The following is a 23,999-nucleotide window of genomic DNA, read 5'->3' as shown; positions in this document are numbered from 1 at the left end:
CATTTGGGGGGTGAGAACAGGGCAACCCCAACAATCTTCCCCCAACAGTCATCTCATCCTATCACGATGCTGTAGGATTTATTTCTCTCTTAATGTGGAAACATGTTTTTTTAAATTAGCTGCCAGCACAGGACAAGTAGCATCGAAGTATCTGATTGTAGCAACAACAGATCCATCCAGCAGAGGGTAGCAGAGTCCACAACACACTATCTTACACCAACTTGGTAGCCTCGATCTCAGTGCTTTTGAATTGTCACGTTTTACTACGTTGCCAGGAAGTAAATATTTAAAAAGTGCAAGCACACTTCCTGTCTGTCTTTAATACCTCAGCCTGGTCCTGTCTCACCCCTGTCATGCCCCCACCCCCCAAATCCCCAACCCCTTATCCCCCTCCACCAAGCTTGGTAAGCATACTGCTGTTAAGTCATTGCATAGCCGTTTTGCTGCATGATGTGTGTGATGCTTTCAAATCCTAGATTGTATCCAGACCTCCAATCAAGGACAAAATGTCTGTTAAGGTAAGAGACAGCCTCTCCCACCTCCCCACCCCCCAAAAAAAGAAATAAAAGTACAGTAATTACATCTGCACGTTGATCTACGACTCACTTTCACATAGTGTTAGATAGGAAAGCGGCAACAGACGGCTGTATGGTTAAAAACAACACAAAGCAGAATAATTACTGTTGTTTTCAACTAATGGACACATAAACAATGCCTGTGCCGTAATTACCAGTGTGTTAAGAGGCTCGTTAATAGCCCAGCATCATCTCACTGGAGAAAGGCCCTCCTTGGAAACCAGTTTCCAACCTGGCAACCACAGCTCCCTCGTGCCCTCACTCTCCTCGAGAGCCCACTCCATGATATGTACACCACCTAGCCTCTCTTCTCTTCTTGTCTGTCACATTTCTCTTCTTTGTACTCCTTTTTTTACTCCAGTAACACACCACAGCCTTTTTCCTTTTTTTTTTTTAGTTTTGTTGGAAAATCCCAACACATCCACCCAAACCCATCCCTCACCTAGCTCACCTCCCCCCCGGGGACCTGTGTTTTTTTTCCTCCCACAGATCTACGTGAGGGCTCAGTTTGAATACGACCCCTCCAAAGACGAGCTCATTCCCTGCAAGGAGGCTGGGATTCGCTTCCGCGTGGGCGACATCATCCAGATCATCTCCAAAGACGACCACAACTGGTGGCAAGGCAAACTGGAGAATACAAAAAATGGCACAGCGGGCCTCATCCCGTCGCCAGAGCTGCAGGAGTGGTGAGGAAAAATGAAAAACACACTGGCAGGGAGACAAGTTTGATCACACATAGAAAACTCAAACTAATTTCATAATTTACAGAGACACAGTTCCCCCTCCGCCACTTGAGCCACTAAATTCAATACTGTGTGTGTGTGTGTGTCTGTGTGTGGGTGTGGCAGGCGCGTGGCATGCATAGCCATGGAGAAGACCAAGCAGGAGCAACAGGCCAGCTGCACCTGGTTTGGCAAGAAGAAGAAGCAGTACAAAGACAAGTATTTGGCAAAGCACAACGCAGGTACGCCATGCACCGATGATACTCTCATAATTCGACGCATGTGTACACAAACAACATGCTGCAGATGTCTGAACATTGCCCTATCCCATCACGCCCCCCTACATGCATGTATGCACTTCTCATTTACCCGAGTGTGAGCATGTGGGCTTGTGAATATCTGTGTGTCTGTCCGTCCGTCTGTTTGTGTCACTGGAACATGTATGTAACAGGATCTCATGGCGTTCATCTCAAGTAGCAAAGCCACGGCCAGGAAGGATAGGAAAAGCTGCCAGGGTGGCAGAAATCTTATATGAGCACAGGGGCAATTTAGGGAAATGTGGGCAGCTCATTGATACAGACACCAGGTTCAAGCCAGCAAATCTCTGCATTTTGAGGTGTAGGTTTAAATATGCTTGTGTGCGGCTCAGGAGTAGACATGTTTAGCAGTGTCTGGATATACAGTAGAGGCAGCACTCAAATATCACAGCCATGTGTCAGCCTGTGTAACTAGGTTGGGGTGTTGTGGGGTAAAACACATCACGTGTATCTGCCACCAGAGCTGCGACTGTTAACACAGGAGGTGGGGAAGAGGAGTTTGGTGTGTGTGTGTGTGAGAGAGAGAGTGAGTGTGTGTGTGTGTCTGTGTGTGTGTGTCTGTGTGTGTGTGTGTGTGTGACAATGGAGGTGGTAGGAGAGGTTTTTGTTTGCTGTTAGTTTTGACACCAAATAGTTTTGTTTGTTTTTTTATTTTTTTATTTTATTTATTGAAAGAACAAAAAGCTGTGGCTTTAACCTCCACCTTTTTGATCCATTTTATCTTTTATTTAATGTTGTATTGTTTTCTATTCTGCTGTTTTGTTGCCTTTTCACAGGATGGCGTAATCATTTATTTTTATTTAATCAAAATTGTATTAATTATTGATTTCAGCAACAATAGGTATGAGACACCATAGAAGAGAAGGGTGAGGGTTGTGAATCACTGGAATAAGGTTTTAGGGTGAGTTTAAAGCAAAGACAAGTGCAGAGGGTGGAGGGTGGAGATAAAACATACAGGCAACCCTTTGAAGTGTCAGGTATCTGTAGATCATGTACTCAGAGCTTTACAGCTCCAGTACAGTATGAACACCATTGTGTGCCACTACACTGTGTCTGTATCTATACATTACACGACCTTCCAGATTAGCACAGTGAAGAGCAGCAGAGGTGATTATGGTCATATTGCAGTTGTGTGCTGAGATGTAGTTTCTAAACAGCTTAGCACCAAATAAAGTGTGCAGCTGACAGGCAGAACATGCTAAGACTTTATTGTTTATAGTGGGTCTTTTACATCAAAGTCTCATCTGTACATGCAGCTGTTCTCACAGTATTATGAGATGAAAAGGATGAGAGCCAGTGAGACATTGTGCCCTGATCATATGACACAACACTGAACACCCCGTCTGTCCATGTGCATGTGTTTACATGTGTATAGTATGTTTGCAGCTGTGAGCGTCTGATTACCAGGTTGTATATCCAGCTGTGTATCCTTACACCCCAACTGACACATCTGTTAGTGCCCAGTTAAACTATGAGTTTGAATTCAACAGCATGCAACACAGACCATAACAGTCATGTTGTTTGTAGGAGCATGAGTGCATGTGATACACAGTCATCTAGTATTTCAGTAGAAATGCTGAATACCATGACATCATTGTGATTTCACTCATCACCACATGTCATTAGACTCGATAAATGTGTTGAGTCACTCAGTGTGTATTAGTACCCGGGGGTTGAATGTGGTGTATTGAGATCCTGGTACTTTTCCAGGGATTTTAATGAAGATTCCTTTTTCTGGGAAAAAATACCTGTGGGAATCCAGGATTTTTAGCATGTGTGCTCAGGTGTCCATTTACTGAAATCTATTAATGCTTATAAATGCTAACACATGTTGTGGCTGAATACTAAAGCATGATCATAAGAGTAAATATGTGACATTACTGGATCAAATCTGCAATGGTTTCTTCCCATTTCTTTTCTTACTAAAAATGTCTTATCTTATAGTCCAGCTGTGTCGCAAAAATATTAATTATATGAAATGGAAAAACTGGAATAGGTTGAGCATGGTTAACCTTTTTTTTCCGGTCCATTTTCTGGTTAATTGTTCTGTTTATATAATCAAACTTCACTTAAAGCAAAAGATCCTGGTTTTCCCAGGTTGCTATAGTTCTTTTTAAAGTCACAATAAAACATTCAACCCTCGTACTAACTGATGTCAGTCTGTCTCTGCTGTGCTGCTGGTGACAGCGCATGTTCTTCCCATCACCAGAAGCTCTGCAGCGTCCACACAGTGACATACTACCAGCCGCTGTGAACAGCAACAACAGTATACAGTGTGTTTCCATCTCCATTGTTGGAACTGTGCGGTGCTGCACAGCTGCCCAGCTGTTGTATCTTGCTGTTTGTGTGTGTAACGTTTTGTAATTCTGCTGTTGTAACCAAACCATGTTATGACCCCTCCTGTTCATCTCTCTCGCTTTCTCCTACTGAACGGCCTCTCTGCATGTAAGTAACAACAGTGACAGTGCTCAGCTCCTCTCTTCTCTTTTCTCTCTGTCTCTGTCTCTCTCTCTCTCTGTCTCTCTCTCTCTCTCTCTCTCCCTCTCTCTCTCTCTCTGTCACTCACTCACTCACTCTCTCCTTGCTCTTTATTTGATCAATCCCTGTAGATTAAATCAGCTGTCACTGCCAGTGTTTCGGTTTTGTTTCTGTTGATAATGTTCAAAACAACAGAAGGCTGAGACAAAATTGAAACCGTGTAGCTGTGTGTGTGTGTGTGTGTGTGTTTCAGACATTGTGTGCTGTGATGTTTATCCTAACCCGAGTTTGTTCTAGCGTGCTAATTAGCAGAGACAGACAGTAATGTAAATAGCAGCCTAACACTCAAGTGTCACTTACAGTCAGTACAGTAGCAGGCCTCTCTACCCTTCACTCTGTGCAGGCTTTACCTTCAAACAGCAGCAGCTGGTCTGCAGCAGCCTGTTGCACAACACCCAGTGACTTGTGGGTATTGTATTTCGCTCGTCAGCTCTCTGAGATGGTAGCTGCATGGAGGCTCATGTTACAGAGGCTAAGAACACATCGTACAGTGAACATGTGATCCGCTCGGCACCACAGACGTGACACAACCTGCAGTTTACCTCATTTATTCTGATCTGTGTTTAGTCTCACAGAGAAACATTTGGAAGGTCAGACTCAGCGCTGACTTTAAGTCTGTTTATATACACGACACTGCTAAAGTTAAGCTGTATCTTCTGCACTGTTACTAAAGTTGGGACACGCACATAAATCATCTGTGACCACTTGCAGAAAGTCACTTGAGGCAATAAGTTCCAAGGTTTCCTTGTTGTACATGAACTCACCAGCTGTCAGAAATATGTTAATGAATAAGGTGGAACAATTAATCAACAGACTCTCAGCCCAGACTCTCTGTTCTTTAATGTTAATCACTGGACTTTCTCATAGAGCAGATACACAACACTGACACATGTGTGACACATGTTTTTGTTACACTCTCTGCAGCGCTCAGTGACGCCTAACGTTCATTGGTGGCTGTTTTAAATCATACAAATCTTCTGTCTTTACATGTTGTGAACTTATTAACGGTATCTGTAATGATCAAATAACATCTCAAAGTTCCATTGAGGCTTTTCCGGTTTCACTTTAAGCGTAAAATAATAAATAAATATGTACATTTATAAAGAACCATTTCCTTCTTTTATGGTGCTCATGGAGCCTACTAGAATTTCAGATGTCAGTCAGTCCAGAGAAGACAGTTTGTCCTCTCAGCTGCTTGGGAGCTGCTGCTGACAGACGGCTGCTTCTGACAACCCAACAGATTTGAAGTTGATGAAGATTGAACGGACTGAACACTTCAGTAGTTCTTGCTCACGTCTCGCTTAATGTGGTTTCCTAGTTACACTGATTGGATAAAACAAGCCGTTTCAGTATGTGAGAAAATATTTGGCAGATTAATTGAGAATGAAAGTAATTGTTAGCTTTAGTCCCACATTCATCATGAGAATCTAAGAAATGAAAAATGATAATAAAAGTGTGTTCTACTTCACATTTTTGGTGGCAAAATTTAAGTCATAACAGCTGCTGAAAAATGTGATGGGTAATATGTGTCAGTTTTGGGGGAAAAGTGGATTTAAATAATCCAGCATAACTGCTCAGCCCACAGGTCAAGTAAAGTTTAAGAGTCTTTGTTTGAATTAGTAATCTCTCTCCTTCTTAGTTTGTTTTTGTTTTTGTTCTGCTCATTCTCTCTGTTTTTCATCTCACCAACATTAACGATTCATTTCATCATCAATTACGCTGCCCATTATTTTCTTAATCAACCCTTTGAGTCATAACATGTCAGGAAAACGTGAAAAGCACTCATCATCATTTCTCATAGCCCAAATTGAAATTGCGTGTTTATTCTGACCCAAAGTCCAAAATAGTAATAATGACTTAAATAGTTGATAAAAGTTTATTTTTGGCATTTTACCATTAAAAAAACCTAAAAACTTCAAGTTCTGTATAAGGTTTCAACAGCCCGGGTTTCTGTCTCTCAGCCCAATTTGACTCATTTATGACACAGTTTTGAGAACAATGACAGTGAAGTACATGGAGGACTGGCCGGTTATATTGGAACATGAGCCTGTATTGAGTTGTTCATTTCATCTCATTGGATGAATTACTGCTTGATCAGCTTCACACCATCTGAAAGCACAAGAGGTCATTTTAAAGGAAATATGGTTTCTTAGTAATCATCATCTTGGCTCTCTGGTTCTCATTTCCAGTCACTGTTTTGGCATCAGGCCTGTTGCCAGTGAGAGATTTTATCTGCTTTGATTTGACAAGTGACCCAACTTCCTCTTCTCCTCACTGCATATTGTAGCTACCAAATGTGTTTCAGACTCTGTAGTACACTCTGTTCCATTCCCACTGTGTAGAGCTGTAGAGCTGTTGTTTGTCCCTGCACGCCACTCTCCACATCCTCTTAATCTGTTTCTCTCTCACTTCCAGTGTTTGACCAACTAGATCTTGTCACATATGAAGAGGTCGTGAAGCTTCCTGCTTTCAAGAGGAAAACACTAGTTTTGTTAGGTGAGTGCGGCGGCGCAAATGTGATTGTCTGCCTTCAAACTATAACTGACCTCATCAGCTGACTGTGCACTTCTTTGCTAGGTGCTCATGGAGTGGGCAGAAGACACATCAAGAACACACTCATAACCAAACACCCTGACAGATTTGCCTACCCCATCCCACGTAAGATGCATCAATACTCTCAAGTCCTCCACACAATCTCACTGACTGTTTGTGGGCAAATGTAATATCTCTCTCCTCTCTGTCTGTGTCCCGCAGACACAACCAGACCTCCAAAGAAGGATGAGGAGAACGGGAAGAACTACTTCTTTGTTTCCCATGACCAGATGATGCAGGACATCAGCAACAATGAGTACCTGGAGTACGGCAGCCATGAGGACGCCATGTACGGGACGCGGCTGGAGACCATTCGGAAGATCCACCAACAGGGACTTATAGCTATACTGGATGTGGAACCTCAGGTGTGTGTGTGTGTGTGTGTGTGTCTGTGTGTGTGTGTGTGCTATGAGCGTGCATGGATGCATATATTTAGGTACTTCCTGACCACTAACAGCTGTTCTCCATCAGGCCCTGAAAGTCCTGCGAACAGCAGAGTTCGCCCCTTACGTCGTCTTTATCGCCGCACCAACGATCACACCAGGCATCAACGAGGTAGGAATAAACCAAATATGCATGAACACACTCACTTTTATCACACATTTTAAAGGATAACGTCATCAGTGTTCTACAATATATTTTTCTTAGTGTCAACAAATCCCATGAAAATACCAAACAGTGACATCATCCTAATAAGTATCACCTGTGTTGCCATAGCACAACTAATAAGAACACATCAGTGAGCCACAGTGTTGCACTGCACAATACGAGTACTGTGGTTATTTTGAGTCAGTCTAACATACGATACTAACCAGGACACAGCTAAAGACTACAGAGCTGCTGCCTTTTTAACATATTAAACTTTGTTACCTCTTTTTAAAGTTTTTTTATGTTCAGACTGGATGACTCAGACAGAGTAGGGAAGTTAGAAAGTGTTGTGAAACACATGGTTGAATTGTTGGTTTTGGTTTCTTCATGGATGTGTTGACAAGAAAAATATGCAACACAAGCCTTATCCTTAAAAGGGAAAACAGTAACAGTTTTATTTTTTCAAAAACATGCTGCTAATGTGGTATTGATCCCTAACAGGATAATGACATACCAAATCACAATAAATTACATATCTGACTCTCTGCAAAGTCATCATGTGATCCATCAGTGAGCATGCATGTGGCCCTGGCAGCCGCTCTGTCTGTCTCCTCTCCTCTGGTGTTTGGCCTCTCATTCTTCTCTGCACTCGTTTATTTTTGCACGCTGCATGCATTTGTTTCTTTGGCGCTCCTCTCAGATGCCCAGGTGGTGTCGAACGCTGCCAGTAAGTACAACCTGACAGGATAGCGACTGTCTAAGTGTTATTTTTAATTATGTGCGTATGCCTCGTCATGTTTTAGGGAGCATTTCTATCCTTAGTCTCTGTGGTTCTAGTGGTTAGTTTTTTCTTTCTTCTGCTGAGTAAAGGTCCTTACACACTGTGAGAAGACGCATTGCATGTCATACTGATCAAAATCTGCTGCCACTATACAATATAGCAAAAGCATGAATGGAGAACAAAATAAGAATCCTTGACCACAGGACTGACACACCTTTGTTTTTATGACATGAATATGAACATTGAATAATCATTTTAGACTTTTTAAAAGCAGAAATACCACATTTTTGCTACTTCCAGCTTCTCAAATTGTCTTTGTCACAGACTAAAGTAACCTGAACTGAATAGCTTTGAGTTTTGGACTCTTGGAAATGATCATCACCATTTTTCAAGATTTACTATTTACTTACTTAATTTTAGAATAGATATAAAAATGCTAATTTTAATTTAACAATGGCATGATGTTTTACAGTTTAAACATGAGTAAAATAAAAACAAACTATAATTATAAAACAATTTAAAGCATATGGATGTATATTAAACTTGAATTTAAAAAAAGATCAAATAGCTCATATCATTTTTTTTATCAAATAAAAAAATATATTAGGCATATTGGACATATATACACATATACCAATATAGATTACTTTTATTATTATCATTACTATTATTATTTCTCTATGAACATTTAGGAAACCTTATCACAGTGTGTGTACAGTGTGTAGGGGCCTTAAAAGTTCCTCTTCCAGTCCTGTATGTGCTTTCATCCCTCCATCTCTAACACCCTTTGTTTCTCCTCCTCCTCCTCCTGCAGGACGAGTCTCTCCAGCGGCTGCAGAAGGAGTCAGAGATCCTGCAGAAGACCTACGCCCACTACTTCGACCAGACCATCATCAACAATGAGATCGACGAGACCATCAGGCACCTGGAGGAGGCCATTGATCTGGTGTGCACCACCAGCCAGTGGGTCCCTGTGTCCTGGGTCTACTGACCTGCAGCCCTGAACTACACCTCCTACTTCCCTCTTTTCTCCTTCGCCTCCATTACACTCTCTCTCTCTCTGTCTCTCTGTCTCTCTCTCTCTCTCCCTCTCTCTCTCTCTCTGTCTCTCTCTCTCTCTCTGTCTCTCTCTCTCTCTCTCTGCTCTTACTTCTCCCTTCCCAGCAACGACATGTCAGCCAAACTCCCATCATTCCCTCTTCGAAATAATAAAGAAACAAAAAACAATTAACAAAAAGAAAACCAATGGGAAACCTCTCTCTACACTGCACTTGATCGAAAACACCCTCAGCGTACTGTGAAAGCGACCACAGCATTCAACTGAAATCCTCTTGAACACTGCACAAACACCTGCAGCGGCCAATCGGACTCTTGCCCTTACAGACAACCTAGTCATAGTGTTGTATAAAAACAGAGTAAAAATGAATATTGTCATGTCTGTACTAGCTAGGAGGCAACATTTTTGTAGATGTTTGTTTTAAAGAGACAGTACTGTGTCCCGTCCTCCCATGTTGGTGCACTGCTAGCCTCCCACGTCTCCGCCACCACCATCCCTCCATCGCATTGTAGTCCTGTTGGGTGTTGTACTGAACCATCTCTAAGCAGACACAGTCAGTGGGGTATTCTGTCTGACAGCAGGCTGAAGTAAAAGCACACAAACACACTGCTGTCCTCCCATCTATAGATCATGTCAGCAGTCCTCATTATTTATTCACCCCTGTTCTTTTAAAAGCCGTAACTCTGGTTTACATCATGTCACGACTGTTCTGTTGTCAAACCCGGTACAGTAACAGTATCGCCACGCACACACACACACGCACCTTTCTACCTACCAGGTACTGTCTCTTCTAAATAAATCCATAAGTGTTATAGAGATTTGAATGAGGTAAATCATGCATGTGGACATTTTGCAAGCTTCCATGCTGTCAGTCAGTCAGTGTTCCTCGTGTCCCTCTGTAAAACCTCCGAGAAAGAAAAGAATCAAACAAAAACGTGTTTTTAAAAAAAAAAGGAGAAAAAAAACATTCCAGCTGTTTGGAAGAACTCAGCCAAGGGAAGCAAGAGGGGCCAAGAAAAAAGAAAACAAACAAAAAAAAAAACAGCGACGGAGCCAGATGTTGACTTGACACCTATGCACATCCCTTGCATTTCAGGTGACATTTCTAAACCACAGATTTATAAAAGATCAACCATGTAGTGAGATGTGTTTGTAAAAAAAAAAAGGAAAAAAAAGAATCAAATAAAAGTCTTGATTTTTTTCTCTTTTTGATTTGTCATACTGTACACAGAAAAATGTCATATTTTTTCCTTGTTTTGCCATTTCAGAAATGTGATGTCCAAAACTAATGGTGTTCCAATCAAGTTTAAAATTGACGAGAGATAAAACGCTGATTTTTATCCTGCAACTGTGTAAACTGTCTGCAAAAGATGTGCACACCATTCATTCTGCAAGGTTGACTACTTTGCTAGGGGAGAGGAGGCAGTGTGTGCATCTGAATAACCGTGTATATGAATATGACCGACTGACATACAACTGCCCTTGTGTAAATGACTCTGCAATGATAACAGTTCTTCAGTATGAACAGTTTTTTAAATATATTTCCTTTTATGTGTTGGAAAAATTAACTTTGGAGTGGCTTTTTTCTTCTTCTTTTTTTTCTACTTCACATTTCACATGATATGAACAAGCTAAAGTCCAGACTGAGCAGGAACCGTTATGAATTCAGCTGCTTATTAACTGGCTCTACAGTATGATGCAGGTCGTGTTTCCACAGTGGCATTTTGGTGCTTTCCTGTCTCATGATGAACAAACTGTTATGAAAGCAGCCGTGGTGGGATGGAGCTAAATTTGGGCTGCAGTCAGTATTATAATAATAATTTTTATTACCAATTAGTCTGTTGATTATTTTTTCAAATTCAGTGTTTAGTCTTGAAAATGTCAAGCTATGTCATCAATGCCCTCTGAAATTCCCCAAAGCCCATTTTATATCAAGTGTTTGATTAGTCCAGTATGACAGCGTATTAGAGCCATATACAGGTGTACATAAGTATTTCCTTACTGTTAAAGCCAACTGAAAAGTACAATTTGATCAGTTGTTCCAGGGCAGGCATAGTGCACGACCAGCAACGTCTCTCTAGTGCTGCAAAGTGAGGCTTAATGACTACTTGTAGCAAGGTCTGGCAATCCCACATAATGCATCAGATCATTCAGATATTCACTTTACTATGATAGAAGTTGCAGAAAGGCAGCTAATTAGTCACATTTGCTGAACCTTTTGCAACCCAAACACTTTATAATCCATGCTGCTAAATGTTCTGTCTATCAGTTCATTAATGAATCGACTAATAGTTTCAGCTCTAACTCGAGTCCTGTACTTGAGTACAATCTTTACTTTAGTGTTTTTATGTTATGCTACATATGTTACTTTTGAAGTAAGATTTTACATACAAAACATTACAAAAGATTGGTTTATAAAATATGATGCATTGTAATGTTAATAATGTTAATACATTACAAATATTGTTTGTTCCTAATAAAAGATGCAATAATAAAAGGTACTTAGGATATTTAACAATTATCTTCTTGAGTGTAAAAAGATGTAATACTCATAAAGTTGCCTCATGCTATCCAGAGCTGCAGGGAGGGAATAAGAGTGTAAATCTATATGTGCACTGTCTAAAATCAGAGTGCACAATGCAGTTCAATACTTCAGTCATCATTCATTATTCTGGTACTGTTTATGTATATTATATTTCATATTTTCAATGATTTATTTACTTGAGTGATTGTTTAGTGTGTAAAAATGTCAGAACACAAGTTGACATTCAAATAGCTTGTTTTATCTTGAGTCAACGTGAAGACAAACACCTGAAGATATTTAGGTTTTTATCACAAAGGACAAAAAGCAAACTGACATTTGAAAAGTTGAAAAGTTTTTGCTTAAAAAGATACTGCATTATCTAAATACTTGATCATTCATTGTCTGTCAATCAACTAATTGATTAATTGACTAATCATCTCAGCTCTAAAGCAAATTAATTCCACTGATCCACAAGAATAATGTTCTTTGCTCTTTATTACCTATAATAGCCATGGAGCATTGGTTACCATGGTGATATAGTCCACTTTAAAATGAGCTGTTTTTCTTGATACCCCAAAAGGTAGTTGGTAAGGAATCACACACACACACACACACACACACACACACAGAGAGTGAGACAGAGGGGTCAGACAGGCAGCGAGGGCTTGGAGGGACATTGTGAAAGCAGGCTGGGCACACAGAGTGGAAACATGCGCATGGATTATTCAGGACTAACAGGGTCATTAAACGAATCGCCAACAACACACAAACGTCCCGCCAAAAAAAAAGAGACAAAACATTACAACGCAACGGCCTACAACAAACAAACACGTAGGGTCAGCAGATCATCATATAACTGAAGAGCTAAGAGTTTAACTTATCATAATGTACATTAATATAGAAACACTACAGATGGTTTTGGAGCATAAAATTGAGAAAAAAAAAAGCTGAAACAATAAGACGATTAATCATCATCAGAGAGCTAAAATTCTTTGTTCCCATCTGCTGAGGTCAATATTAGCAGTTTTCTGGATTTTGGGTCATTAGTCGGACTTCACTGAACATTTGGCATTATCACTGACATAATCATCAATTAATGAAGAAAACCATCAAGATATTCAATTATTAAGATAATTGCTAGTCACAGCCCTAAACTGACCTTTAAATGAATTAGGAAATGAAGTCCCACACTGTCCAGCCAGGGAACACAGTCCTGAGGCTTACAACATTCAGGTAGATGTGCCCTCAGCTGACCTCTCCATCCACTGTTGCATTTTGTGATTTCAATCAATCCAAGTGAGTGATTAGAAAGAACCAGAGCCTGAGCGCAGAGTTTTACTGTTACGTAATCCCACAGCATTAACATCTGAAAAAAGAGGCAGTGTTGACTCAGGACAGCTGTGTTTGTTTTTTGCCTTTTTTATCGTATATGGATTTTAAATCTGGAATGAAATGGACCTCAACAGGAGGTGCTGGGCTGATGTGGAGGTACAGAGGTCATTTTATTCTGCTTTGAGGATGATGAGCAATAAGTAAAAAGGATGGACATTTTCCACAATCATATAGACCAATCAAATATGATAACTGAATTAATCAATACTGAAAATAATCTATGGTTGCAGTCATTGATTGCAGTCCTTCAATCTTTGGTTTGAAGGACCAAAGATTGATGAAGTTAAAAATGTTACCGGCAGCAATAACGTTCACCACAGCATCCTGTCACATACACTCAGTGCACCTGCTCTCATCTGTGAAGAGAACGGGGCACCAATGTCAGATCTGCCAATTCTGGTGTTTTCCGGCGAGTACAGGTTCCACTAGAGTACGTTGGGCCCTCATGCCAACCTCATGGAGTCTGTTTGGTCAGTAACATTCCCACCAGTAGCCTGCTGGAGGTCATTTTGTAGGGCTCCGGCAATGCTCCTCCTGTTCCTCTTCATACAAAAGAGCAGATACTGGTCCTGCTGCTGGCTTGGTGTCCTTCTACGGCCTGCTCCCTAAATGGACAGATTGATATCCCTGAAGTTTAGCTGACTGGGTGTTATACTGTGATGATTGTGTGTTCCCATAATATTTTTGAGCAGTGTATAATACAATTTATTTATCCAAAGAACAAAGACACACAATGTTTTACATGGTTGAGAAAATATGAAAAAGAACAATAATAGTAATAGAACAGTACTACTTTTTCATTCCTTCTGGTTTGACATGACTTCACTATATTAATACTGCTGGCTTTTATCAATAAAATGCTTTAAATGAGTCACACAGTTGTTTTCCTCTTCCTGCATATTGCCACAACACACACTGAATTGTCAACTAACATATATATCCATACATAAGTGTTGCAAAATAGAGACATTTGTGGGCATGCAATGTGGGATGATGGTAATGTGGGGGGTGGGGGCAGTGGGCCATTGGACCCCCTACTTCTGGTACAGGTTTGTTGTCACTGGGGTAGCCTATTTCCCCCCCTCAAATTGGACCCAGGCACAGAACCATCCATAATTCCATGAATAAGTTTGTTTTCTATCAAGTATTGGACCTTCTAACAGGGCTATATACTTTTTATTTTATTCACAAGATGAGAGCGTAATGGCGCTTTTCCACGACACAGTTTCTTATATACAGTCTATGGTTCCAGCACGACTCGACTCGCCTCGCCTCGGCTCGGTTCCAGGAACAACGTTTCCATTACAAAATACCTAGTTGAGTACGTACTCAACGTGGGCGGGGTCGTCATAGCAACGCACCGCGAAACTGCCGTGACTTCGTTTTATACACGACACAAACACATAAACAATGGAGGACATGGAGGCAGTGGTGTACTTGCTGCTGTATGTGGCTTTCTGTCTCACACAAAGCAATAAAATTGAGCCGTATGGCTGTAACGCTGTTGTTGGTATTTAAAAATGGCGGGTTTGATTCTTGTGTGGGACGGCTCATGACTCTTCCAGTAACTCTCTGACCAATCAGCGGCCGGCAGTCTGTTGACGTCACAATTAGTATCGGCTCGGCTCGCTCGGAACCTCAGCAGAGCAGGTACTAAAAAAGTAGCAGGTACCAGGTACTATCCCTAGTGGAAACGCAAAAAAACCGAGTCGAGGCGAGCCCAGTCGAGTCGTGCTGGAACTGTGTAGTGGAAAAGCGCCATAAATAATACAAAATCAGCCGGTCATACAGGTGGCATATCCATTTAACATGACTGATTATGAGACACATTATTTTTCCTCTCTAAATTCTTGAGAAGGTACCCCAAAAGCACAGTGTAATTTGGCACTAAAAACAATACAGGGAAAATAACAACATTCATTTTATGTAAGTCAGTGTACAGCAGGTGAAATGAACATACATAAATGCTGAATGTGTCAACAGGACAGGCACAGCATTAAACAAATGATCTCTATTTGTTTGAATGTTCCCAATAATAAATGAATACTTCCTTGGAATTTACAAGTCAATACTTTATAAACTCTGACTGCTGTCTCAGGACATTGTCTCTATTTTCCCTATCAGTATCAAATCATATTATTTTTCATGGAAACTTTCTAGGAAATTATTAGCACATCACAGGACATAGAATAAAGTGTTACTACATTTTTTTATTTTGTGCGGCTGTAAAATTTACACCAGTGAGCAAATAAAATAGTGAGATTACTACAGCGGCTCAACACTGTCATTTAAAGTTTGGCCCAGATACAATTTTGAACATACTATCCTGCAGTGTTCAACGCTGCATGAGAGTGGCTGTAAAAGAGAGGAATGAGATGCCATGAACATCCAGCCACCCCAGTTGTCTTAGTCCCACCCTAATCCCACATTAACAGGTCACCAGGCCAGCGTGCAGATTAACTGGTGTTCATCGCTGAAATGGGTCCACTCCTCGACTGAGGCTGAAAGGAGTCACTGAGCAGGCACATCAAAGTTCAACAGCTTTTTTTATTTAGAAAAATAAATCATGTGACAGATTTTAATGTCTAATAACACCACTGAACTGGATCACTGGCTGTCAGACCACTGATGTGTGTTACAACAGGAACATTATTTGACTTTTTCAGCTACACACAGCTCATCAGTGTGTACTGTATTTGAACTTTGCAGTACACAAGATATATTGAAAGTAAATAACAGTTCATTTGTGTGCAGCGTATGGTCCTGAAAGCTTTTTCTTATCACAAAGAGAACTGCCATGCTTTCACACTATGATCTCCACCATCCACAACCTGACATATGGCCATCACACCCACCACGCCCCCTGTACAGATAGAGATCATGTCCATAAGGAGGGGAAAAAAGTCCATCCATAGGAGGCGGAAGCAATGAGAAAGTCTTTCCAGTACACTGTAGCATACACAGCAGCGACAACACTGAGCTGCATGCAATAAGAAGATTAATGCATTTATAGGAAAAGCTGCAGGATCTACATTTAGATTTGAATGAATAAAAACAAGCAGAGAGGACATCTGTTTGAGAGATAACTACAGGAGCTCTTATCTCCCTTAACTTTACACATACATGTGAATGAAAATACAAAAAAACGCCACTTGTAATAAACTATGTAATGCTATGAATATTACATAATATTAATTAAAATGGAGTATTATGCAACAAAAAGATGGAAGTTTACATATACATATTCATCACATCTCCACATTAATCCACTGTTTGAAATAAACAACCACCTCTTAAAACTGTGAGAATGAATCCTGCCACTGTACAGTCTGGCATAGCTGTTCATGAACCAGGATGAAAGACACGCATCAGATGAGTAGTTCTGATTTCTTTTTTAAAAATAGTTAACCTATAAATATGATAGATTATTATATTTAAACAGCTCATGTGAAAATGACAAATATTAAGCTTGCATTTCAACGGGGGGGGGGGGGGGGGAAATCCCCATGTTTGGCAGATTCACACCAGTAAACTACACATGTAAGCATGACTGATCCTCAGCTCTTTTATCTCATCTGCAATTAGAAAAGCTTCTCCTTGTTGAGCCTGTGGGCCAGGAAGCAAATCTGCAGTTCTCATGTGCAAGAAAGACAGACATTCATTTCTGACCGGCCAATCAAACTAAAGATGAGCCAAGCTACTAGGAGGCAGAGAAGTGATTGGCTTGCCTGGGCCCGTTGCCCTCTGACCCCTCCAGAAAGCTGCCCTTCCTCGGTGTCCAGCAGAGTCCCATTGCGAAGGCTCTCAGTACCGTTCCCCATCTCCTCTCTGAGCTCCTGTTGAAGCAGCTTTGAAATGAGACTGTTGTAGCGATTCTCCGTGGTGGAGACGATCTCTGAGGAGGCCGTGGTCAGGTTCAACTCTGCTGGATCCATGCATGTGCCGTTCAGCTTGGCAAAAACCACCTCACTGAGATCTATCCCGGCCACGGAGGAAGGTGAGGCGCAGGGGATGTCTCGTACCAGCTTGTAGCTTTCCATCCACTCTTTCAGCCACTCCAGGGAGCAGTCACACTCCCAGGGGTTTCTGAAGAGGTAAAGCCGGCCCAGGAAGTAGATGGGCTGGAAAACAGAAAAAGGAAGGGTTGTGAGGTTGTTGCTGTTCAGGTGTAGCGTGATCAGGCTGGTCAGGTTCTCAAAAGTTCCTTCCTCGATGAAGAGCAGCTGGTTCCTGTCCAGGTACAGGACCTCCAGTTCCACCAGGTCACTGAACCAGGTCTTGGACGAGTTAATCAATTGGTTTCCCCCAAGGTTAAGCATCTTAAGGCGGCTGAGACCCTTGAAGGGAAGCCGCGGCAGCTCAGTCAGCAGATTATCATTGAGGTAGAAGTTCTCCAGACGCACAAGGTCCTGAAAAGCCTGGTCATGGATCACATTGATGCGGTTCTCTTGAAGGTTCAGGTACCTGAGAAAAGAAAAAAATGACTTTAGTTTCTCTAAGAAGGCCTTATTGTGAAGACATCACGTTAAACAAAGTGCTCTCTGTTGTCAGTATATCTTTAACCAAAGAGATGGAAAACCAGCAGAGTACGGTGGCCCTTAAACCCAAAATACATGTACGCATAATAATAATAATAATGATAACGCAAAATCATGACCTGATGTGTTCATTGTCCTTTAGCTGTTAGTAGACAGAGGTGAGACTCTATAGATGGTTAAAACATGCTGCTATCATGAAGGCTATGGAGAGAGATCTGCCTTGATGCACTTTATAGTTAAGCTCTTCTTAAAAGTAGTCAGAGGACCTGCTTGTGAACTCTGGTGGCTCCTCCAAGGTCAGATCAATGAATGAAACTAAAGAGGGCTAGGACTCATTCATCCTTTTGTATACAGCAGGATAAATGAGTCTGACCGTCTGAACAACCCCATGCATTTTAAAATCCTTCTTAGTGCAAGTATACTTATCACAATATCATCCACTGCTCTCAATCACAGCAGAATGGCTCAACCCAAACATGAAATACAGCTTAAATCGTGGAAATGAGCCACATTCCTATCCACTGTCTGCACACCATTTCCTCATTCATACAGTATAACGTTTTAACATGCAGAATATCTGAAGGCTTATCTTTTAAATAGTAACATTGGCAGTTAAATAAATTCAAGAAATATTATTTATTTGAAGATCCACAGGCTGTCACTATGCAGGAATAATCATCTAGACCTCTGATGGAAAACCCCAAAGTGGTTGTGTCTTAGGGGATATTAAATAAATCTTCGCTCTGTGCCGCTAAAAGCTGAATATTGACTGATGGGTGTATGCTTGATATTATTGGTATGATATTATTATCAAACCTAGTACATGTCATATTTTGTTTTATGGGAAGAAAATATGATTGGATTTTGATATAAGAAGAAGAATTTTTTGTATTTATTAAATAGCTAAATAGGTACATAATATGACCACAGATGTGATTTAACCCTTACATAATGTCCAGAGTCAAATTTATCCCTTTTTATTTATCCCTTATTTTATAATGCAAATGTATGAAATTTGACCTGTAGTTATTTATTTTTAAAAAATACCTGAAACATTAAATAAATCAAAAATCAGTATTCAAAATGTTCAAATGTTCTCCTGGACCATATCATAGTGATAGTGAATGTCATTTCCCCATAAGATTAACCAACCATGTATTAACCCTTTATTGGGCAAATCATTATATTTGGTAACTTCTGTAAATATCCCAAAATATCCTTCCTTCCTTCCTTCCTTCTTTCCTTCCTTCCTTCCTTTCCTTCCTCCCTGCCTTCTTTCTTCCCTTCCTCTTTTCCTTTCTCCCTCCCTCGTTCCTTATTTCCTCTGTCCTTCCTTCCTTTCCTTCCTTCCATCTGTCCTTCCTCCCTCCTTCCTCCATCCCCCCACTTCTTCCTTCCTTCCTTCTTTCTTCCCTTCCTCCCTCCCTCCTTCTCTCTTTCTTTCCTCGCCCCTATCTTCCTTCCTTCCTTCTTTCCTCTGTCCTTCCTTCCTTTCCTTCCTCCCTCCTTCCTTCCCTTCCTTCCTTCCTTCCTTTCAATGAGTGTCCTATAAAGGGTTAATGACTGATGGTGGATTTATGGGTGTGAATTGGTATAGAGACTCATTATGAGTCAGAATATGAACAGTATGTAAGGGTTAAAAGGGTTAAAGAGGCAGTTTTCAGGTCTTGTTCCTTACACCCGCCTCTGTAGTACTGTGCTCAGTGCAACCACTGGTGGTTGAAAAAAATGTGTTTCATACAGTAGTCTTGTGTTAATGTATCCTCCCTGCCAGTAGAGGCAGCACTAAGGACACTGCCATGAGTACAGCCAGTCACTCAGTAATATTGTTAATAATCCTAACTTGCAAAAATAACCCCAATTACAAATGTAAGTCTTGTACATTGCCAGACTATTAGTAAATGCATTCCTGCTAGTAGCTATGAGAGGTGATACATGATCTAGGTCAGCCAGTGACTTACCTGAGGCCTCCCAGGCCCAACAGGGAGTTGTAGGCCACCGCCTCTATCTTGTTCTTCTCCAGGTAGATGTGAGTCAGATTCTCCATGCCTCTGAAGGCTCCAGGGATCCTACGGAAGTTGTTTTGGAAGCAGAGCAACTCTTTCAGCGAGATTTGCTCGATGAAGATTCGGTCTGGGATGTTGAAGAGGCTACAGTCTGACAAGTCCAGGCGCACCAGCTTCTTCAGCCCGGTGAAGGCTCGTGTATGAAGGTAGCTGATGTAATCATTGTGCGCCATTTTCAGCTCCACCAAGTTGGAGAGGCCCTGCAGAACAGAGGTTCAGTTGAGGCTGAATATGCAGATCTGAAGATGTAGTTTCATAAGAAGAACTAAAGCTACTTGACTACTTATTAGTACTGTTTCATCATTTTCTTTAAAAAAAAAAAAAAAAAAAGGTTTATAAGTCCAGGTATGGATCTATGACTTTTTTACAGTCACAGTTCATTCCCAAAGAACATAATCCATTTATCTACTCATCTGTACTTATCTAATCAAGCAGATGCTGCTTTAATTTGAAAAATGATTAAAATGACTAAAAAAAATAGGTCCCAAATAAAACTGTCCACAGCAAGATCTGTGACCTGTCACCTGTTGTTTCTAGAAGACACAAAGCTTATGAATTTATCAGATATAATTGTTATATATTTTGCACAATGCCATCACAGTACCATTTCCCTCCATTATTTTGGGGTAATATCAAATATCACAAAATAGCAGCAGAGTTAAACAGCATCAAAATTCAACTTAAAAAGCCATCAGAGTGAGGCAGACCTTGAAGGCTCCAGGGGTAATGAAGGAGATGTTGTTATGGTCCAAGGAGAGAGTCTTGAGGGAGGGCAGGGTACCAAAGGCCCTTTCTGGAAGGAACTTGAGTTTGTTCTTGTCCAGGTTGATGGCAGAGGCCTCGCAGGGAAACTCTTTGGGCAGCTCAGCCATGGCAGTCCGGTCGCACAGCACGCTGCAGCTCTTCTCCTGAGTGCAGGAGCAGGACGCCGGACAGGCCCGAACACACGCCCAACGTGCCAGCACCGCCGCAGGCAGCAGGCACAGCACAGAGACTGAAAAGATGACAAAGGGAAGGCACGAATTTTAAAGCCTAGAAATGAAAACAACACCGCAGTCAGAACCACTAGAGAGAGGCCTACTGGACAATCAATGTGTAAGTGTTTCTTAGGGGTGGTGACATAATTCATGGAAGAGGAAAGATGAAAAAACAGTTCTTAGTTCTTATACACATATTTGACATTTTTTCAGCTTTTGGACTTTTTATCTAATCTTTGATTTTTTGATTATTTTAGATGATTTGATAGCAACCAATTAAAAAAAATAAAATAAAACAGAGCTACTCCACTTGCACTACCCTTTACTGGCACTAAAATTCAAATACACAGCAGGGTTTCTCATATTTGGAACATGCTAGCAAATCCTTTGGTGGCTGCTCGTGGATCAGAAACTGATTCAGGACTGGAAACATAATGTATTTCCATTTAAATCTTTAAAAAAAGGAAGCTGGATTTCTTATTACTAATGCAAGTCGATGTAATAGGAGTCAAGTTAAAGTTTATTGAACATTATCAGGAACTTGAACTGTATGTTTCATGGCCAGATCAACCTTCTATGGAGCCCCAGGGGAAAAGTTTGCTGCCACTTTACAAGCTCACACTAGAGCAGAAATGAGGTAACAATTTTGATAACTGATTAATCATTTCAGTCATTTCATAAAACAGAAATTCTAAGAAAAATCATCTAGCAAGTATTCACATCTCTAATATGAATATTTACTAGTTTTCCATGATAGTAATTTCATCATCTTTGTGTTTTTGATTTTGGGGAATAATGATTTGCATTTTCACTATTTCCTGTCATTTTAAACACTGGACACAATCATTGTCAGACCTATACATAATGAAAATAATTGATGGATGCAGCCATACAGCACTGCTATGATGGAATCACCCTCAGTTTCATATGCAGTTTGACAAAACTAAACAAACACAGTTAACATCTTTAAACTACAGTCCTCACATAGTTAGTATTGTACTTCAGAGGCACACATTTCTAAAAAAATTTGCGATTAATAAAATTGTGTAGATCCAAATGAACATGACGTTTTCAGGGTCCTGGGGCAGTTCCTCAATTGGTAATCCAGCCTTGGTTTGAGCAATAATTTGACATTTTGGGAAATGTACTTACTGGGTGTCTACAGAGCTACAGCCAAGAGACAGTTAGCTTAGCTTAGCACAAAGACTGGAAACAAGGGGAAACAGCTAGCCTAGCTCTGTCTGAAGGTAACCACCTACAGTATCAGCACCTGAGAAGCACACTAACATCATATCTTGTTTATTTGAATTTGTGCCCCAAAAAGTATCTGCACATCCCAAGCCCACCAAAATTCACCCACCAAATCAACCAAAACATTTGACATTATTGAACACATTTTTTTTTTTAAATTGATCCCCTCCCAAGATTAAATGCTTGCAGTGATGTTTGCAGTAACACAAGGACACCGGTAGAGTAATGATTTGATGTTTGAGTCACGTTGACTAGCAGGTTGAGGGCTAAACTATCTCTTTGCCAGCTGCTGGTGAAATGATGATGTGATTAAGACAGAACGGCTTACATCAGAGATTAGCCCCACAACAATAGGTATTGTCTGTGGCTGGGATTTCACCCTCCATTCAGTTCACATTAGCTCGAGTTTGGGCCTGCCTCTTAGCTTAATCAATCATTCTCTACAGATGAAGGTCTTCATCTTTCTTCTTTCACTGAGCAAAATATTTATGTTGTGGAAGAGACCAATCTGATCTCTGATATAGTGACAGGATTTACAACTTTCAACAAGCCATTATAGGGTTTGACACCATTTTTACAGCTGAGGTGGGGGACAAAAGCAGTTGAAGAGTGAAGGGATTGAAACTGACCAGTGAAAGTGATGACAGTCATTACTGGAGTCTCTCATCTGGGACATGCCAGGATTAACGGAGGTCTGAAATGACACAAAAAGAGCACAGTAGTACTTACGATGAACTAGTATGAATTATATATATATATGACAAAGCCAGTTGGCGGAGGTTTGTACATGCTATCATTCTGAAGACACTGTTTTAGCTGATTTTAACTTTAAAGAGGAGTATATAAGATGAGTTACAAACTGACACCTTTGTGGTCTGTAATTTACATCACAGTTTTCACCTGGACTAAGAGACCAACCAAGAAAATCCAGAAACATGACACATACAAATTAAAGTAACATACCTGTAGATCTTTCCTGACAGTAGCATCCATCTGTGTGCGTAAAAGTCACCATCCAAATATCTGTGTGTGTGTCCATCCTGCCCGTCCCATATCAGTCTGCACAGCCCACCTTCAACTGCACAATTGAGCCTGCTTACCAGACACCTCTGTCTCACAGTTCTCCAATGAAAGTGTATGGGGTTGTGTTACTACACTTCATCCACCCCCCTTCACTGTGTGTCCCACCATAAGCACACACACACACACACACACACACACACACACACACACACACACACACACCAAAAAGCCATCTCTTAATGGCAGTCAAATCCCCTGGATGGAGTGATGGAGAGAGGACTGAATGGATGGAGATGGGAGGTTGGTGGGATTACAGAAGTAAAGAGAAGCTTTCAGATCAAACAGCTGAGGCAGAGAGGTAACTTAGAAACACACAGCACTCAGATTACACCCAACCACATACATGCACACACACACACACACACACACACACACAGCATGAAGTTGGACATGAAACTTATCAGAAATGCAGATGTTGAAATGGATTAGGGGATGAGCAGGCCATCAGTGGTGTGATCTGATGAGAGCCGATCAATACAATTTATTAAATGAGATTAGTGTGCTGTAGAGGCTGTATGGACCACCATCTTTCCCCCTGAGAGCTGTACGTGTTCACCAGACTTGAATGTCCTTATTTTCAAAATGACACAGAAATTATACAACAGGGTTTTAATGGGTGTCACTGCCTCAGCAGTTATGAAACCTACTCAGCACATTAGAGAACCATGTGACCTTTGAAGAGTAACATGAAAAAGAAAAAAAAAAACTCCTAAAATTGGGGTAAACATGGCAGGATGAGAGACATGTAATAATGTCTTTTCACTGCCTAAAAAGCTCCCACAGATGGCCAAAGTAGAAACCATCTGTAGAGACAGGAAACAGGTCAGATTGATGAATTTTACCCTCATTTTCCACTTTTTGAAAATGAAAAGCGCACCAGTTGAAAAATTCAGGACACAGGGTTACCATGTTCTCCACATGTCTGATTACCATGGGAGGAAACAATGTTAACCCTGTGGATTTGGGTCGCCTGGGAGGTTCAGCCTGACCATCTGACT

General features: G+C 40.9%; 2 protein-coding genes across 4 annotated transcripts in view; one reads left to right on the top strand and one right to left on the bottom strand.

Moving 5' to 3' along the window:
• Positions 1-10,734, top strand: part of caska (calcium/calmodulin-dependent serine protein kinase a) — a 129,876-nt gene extending 119,142 nt beyond the window's left edge. For 2 of the 3 annotated variants that reach the window (XM_053329276.1, XM_053329277.1), the window contains 7 exons: positions 1,065-1,261; positions 1,424-1,539; positions 6,568-6,648; positions 6,730-6,810; positions 6,907-7,109; positions 7,216-7,299; positions 8,928-10,734. In XM_053329276.1, the coding sequence (XP_053185251.1) occupies positions 1,065-1,261; positions 1,424-1,539; positions 6,568-6,648; positions 6,730-6,810; positions 6,907-7,109; positions 7,216-7,299; positions 8,928-9,104 (939 nt within the window). In that variant the 3' untranslated portion in view covers positions 9,105-10,734. Of the gene's footprint in view, positions 1-476; positions 519-1,064; positions 1,262-1,423; positions 1,540-6,567; positions 6,649-6,729; positions 6,811-6,906; positions 7,110-7,215; positions 7,300-8,927 lie in introns of all 3 variants that reach the window. The other variant, XM_053329278.1, reaches the window with a different exon arrangement.
• Positions 10,735-16,721: 5,987 nt separating this feature from the next.
• On the bottom strand, positions 16,722-20,700 carry nyx (nyctalopin; the record flags this gene model as incomplete). Its single annotated transcript, XM_053329291.1, has 3 exons — positions 16,722-17,550; positions 19,586-19,890; positions 20,398-20,700. Coding segments are annotated over 3 exons (1,437 nt in total), but the record flags the coding sequence as incomplete, so codon positions are not given.
• Between the last annotated feature and the right edge of the window lie 3,299 nt (positions 20,701-23,999).

The sequence above is a fragment of the Scomber japonicus genome, chromosome 11 (assembly GCF_027409825.1).
Source record: "Scomber japonicus isolate fScoJap1 chromosome 11, fScoJap1.pri, whole genome shotgun sequence".
Lineage (NCBI taxonomy): Eukaryota > Metazoa > Chordata > Actinopteri > Scombriformes > Scombridae > Scomber > Scomber japonicus.
The sequence above is the reverse complement of the archived record's forward strand: the minus strand, read 5'-3'. Positions and strand labels throughout refer to the sequence as shown.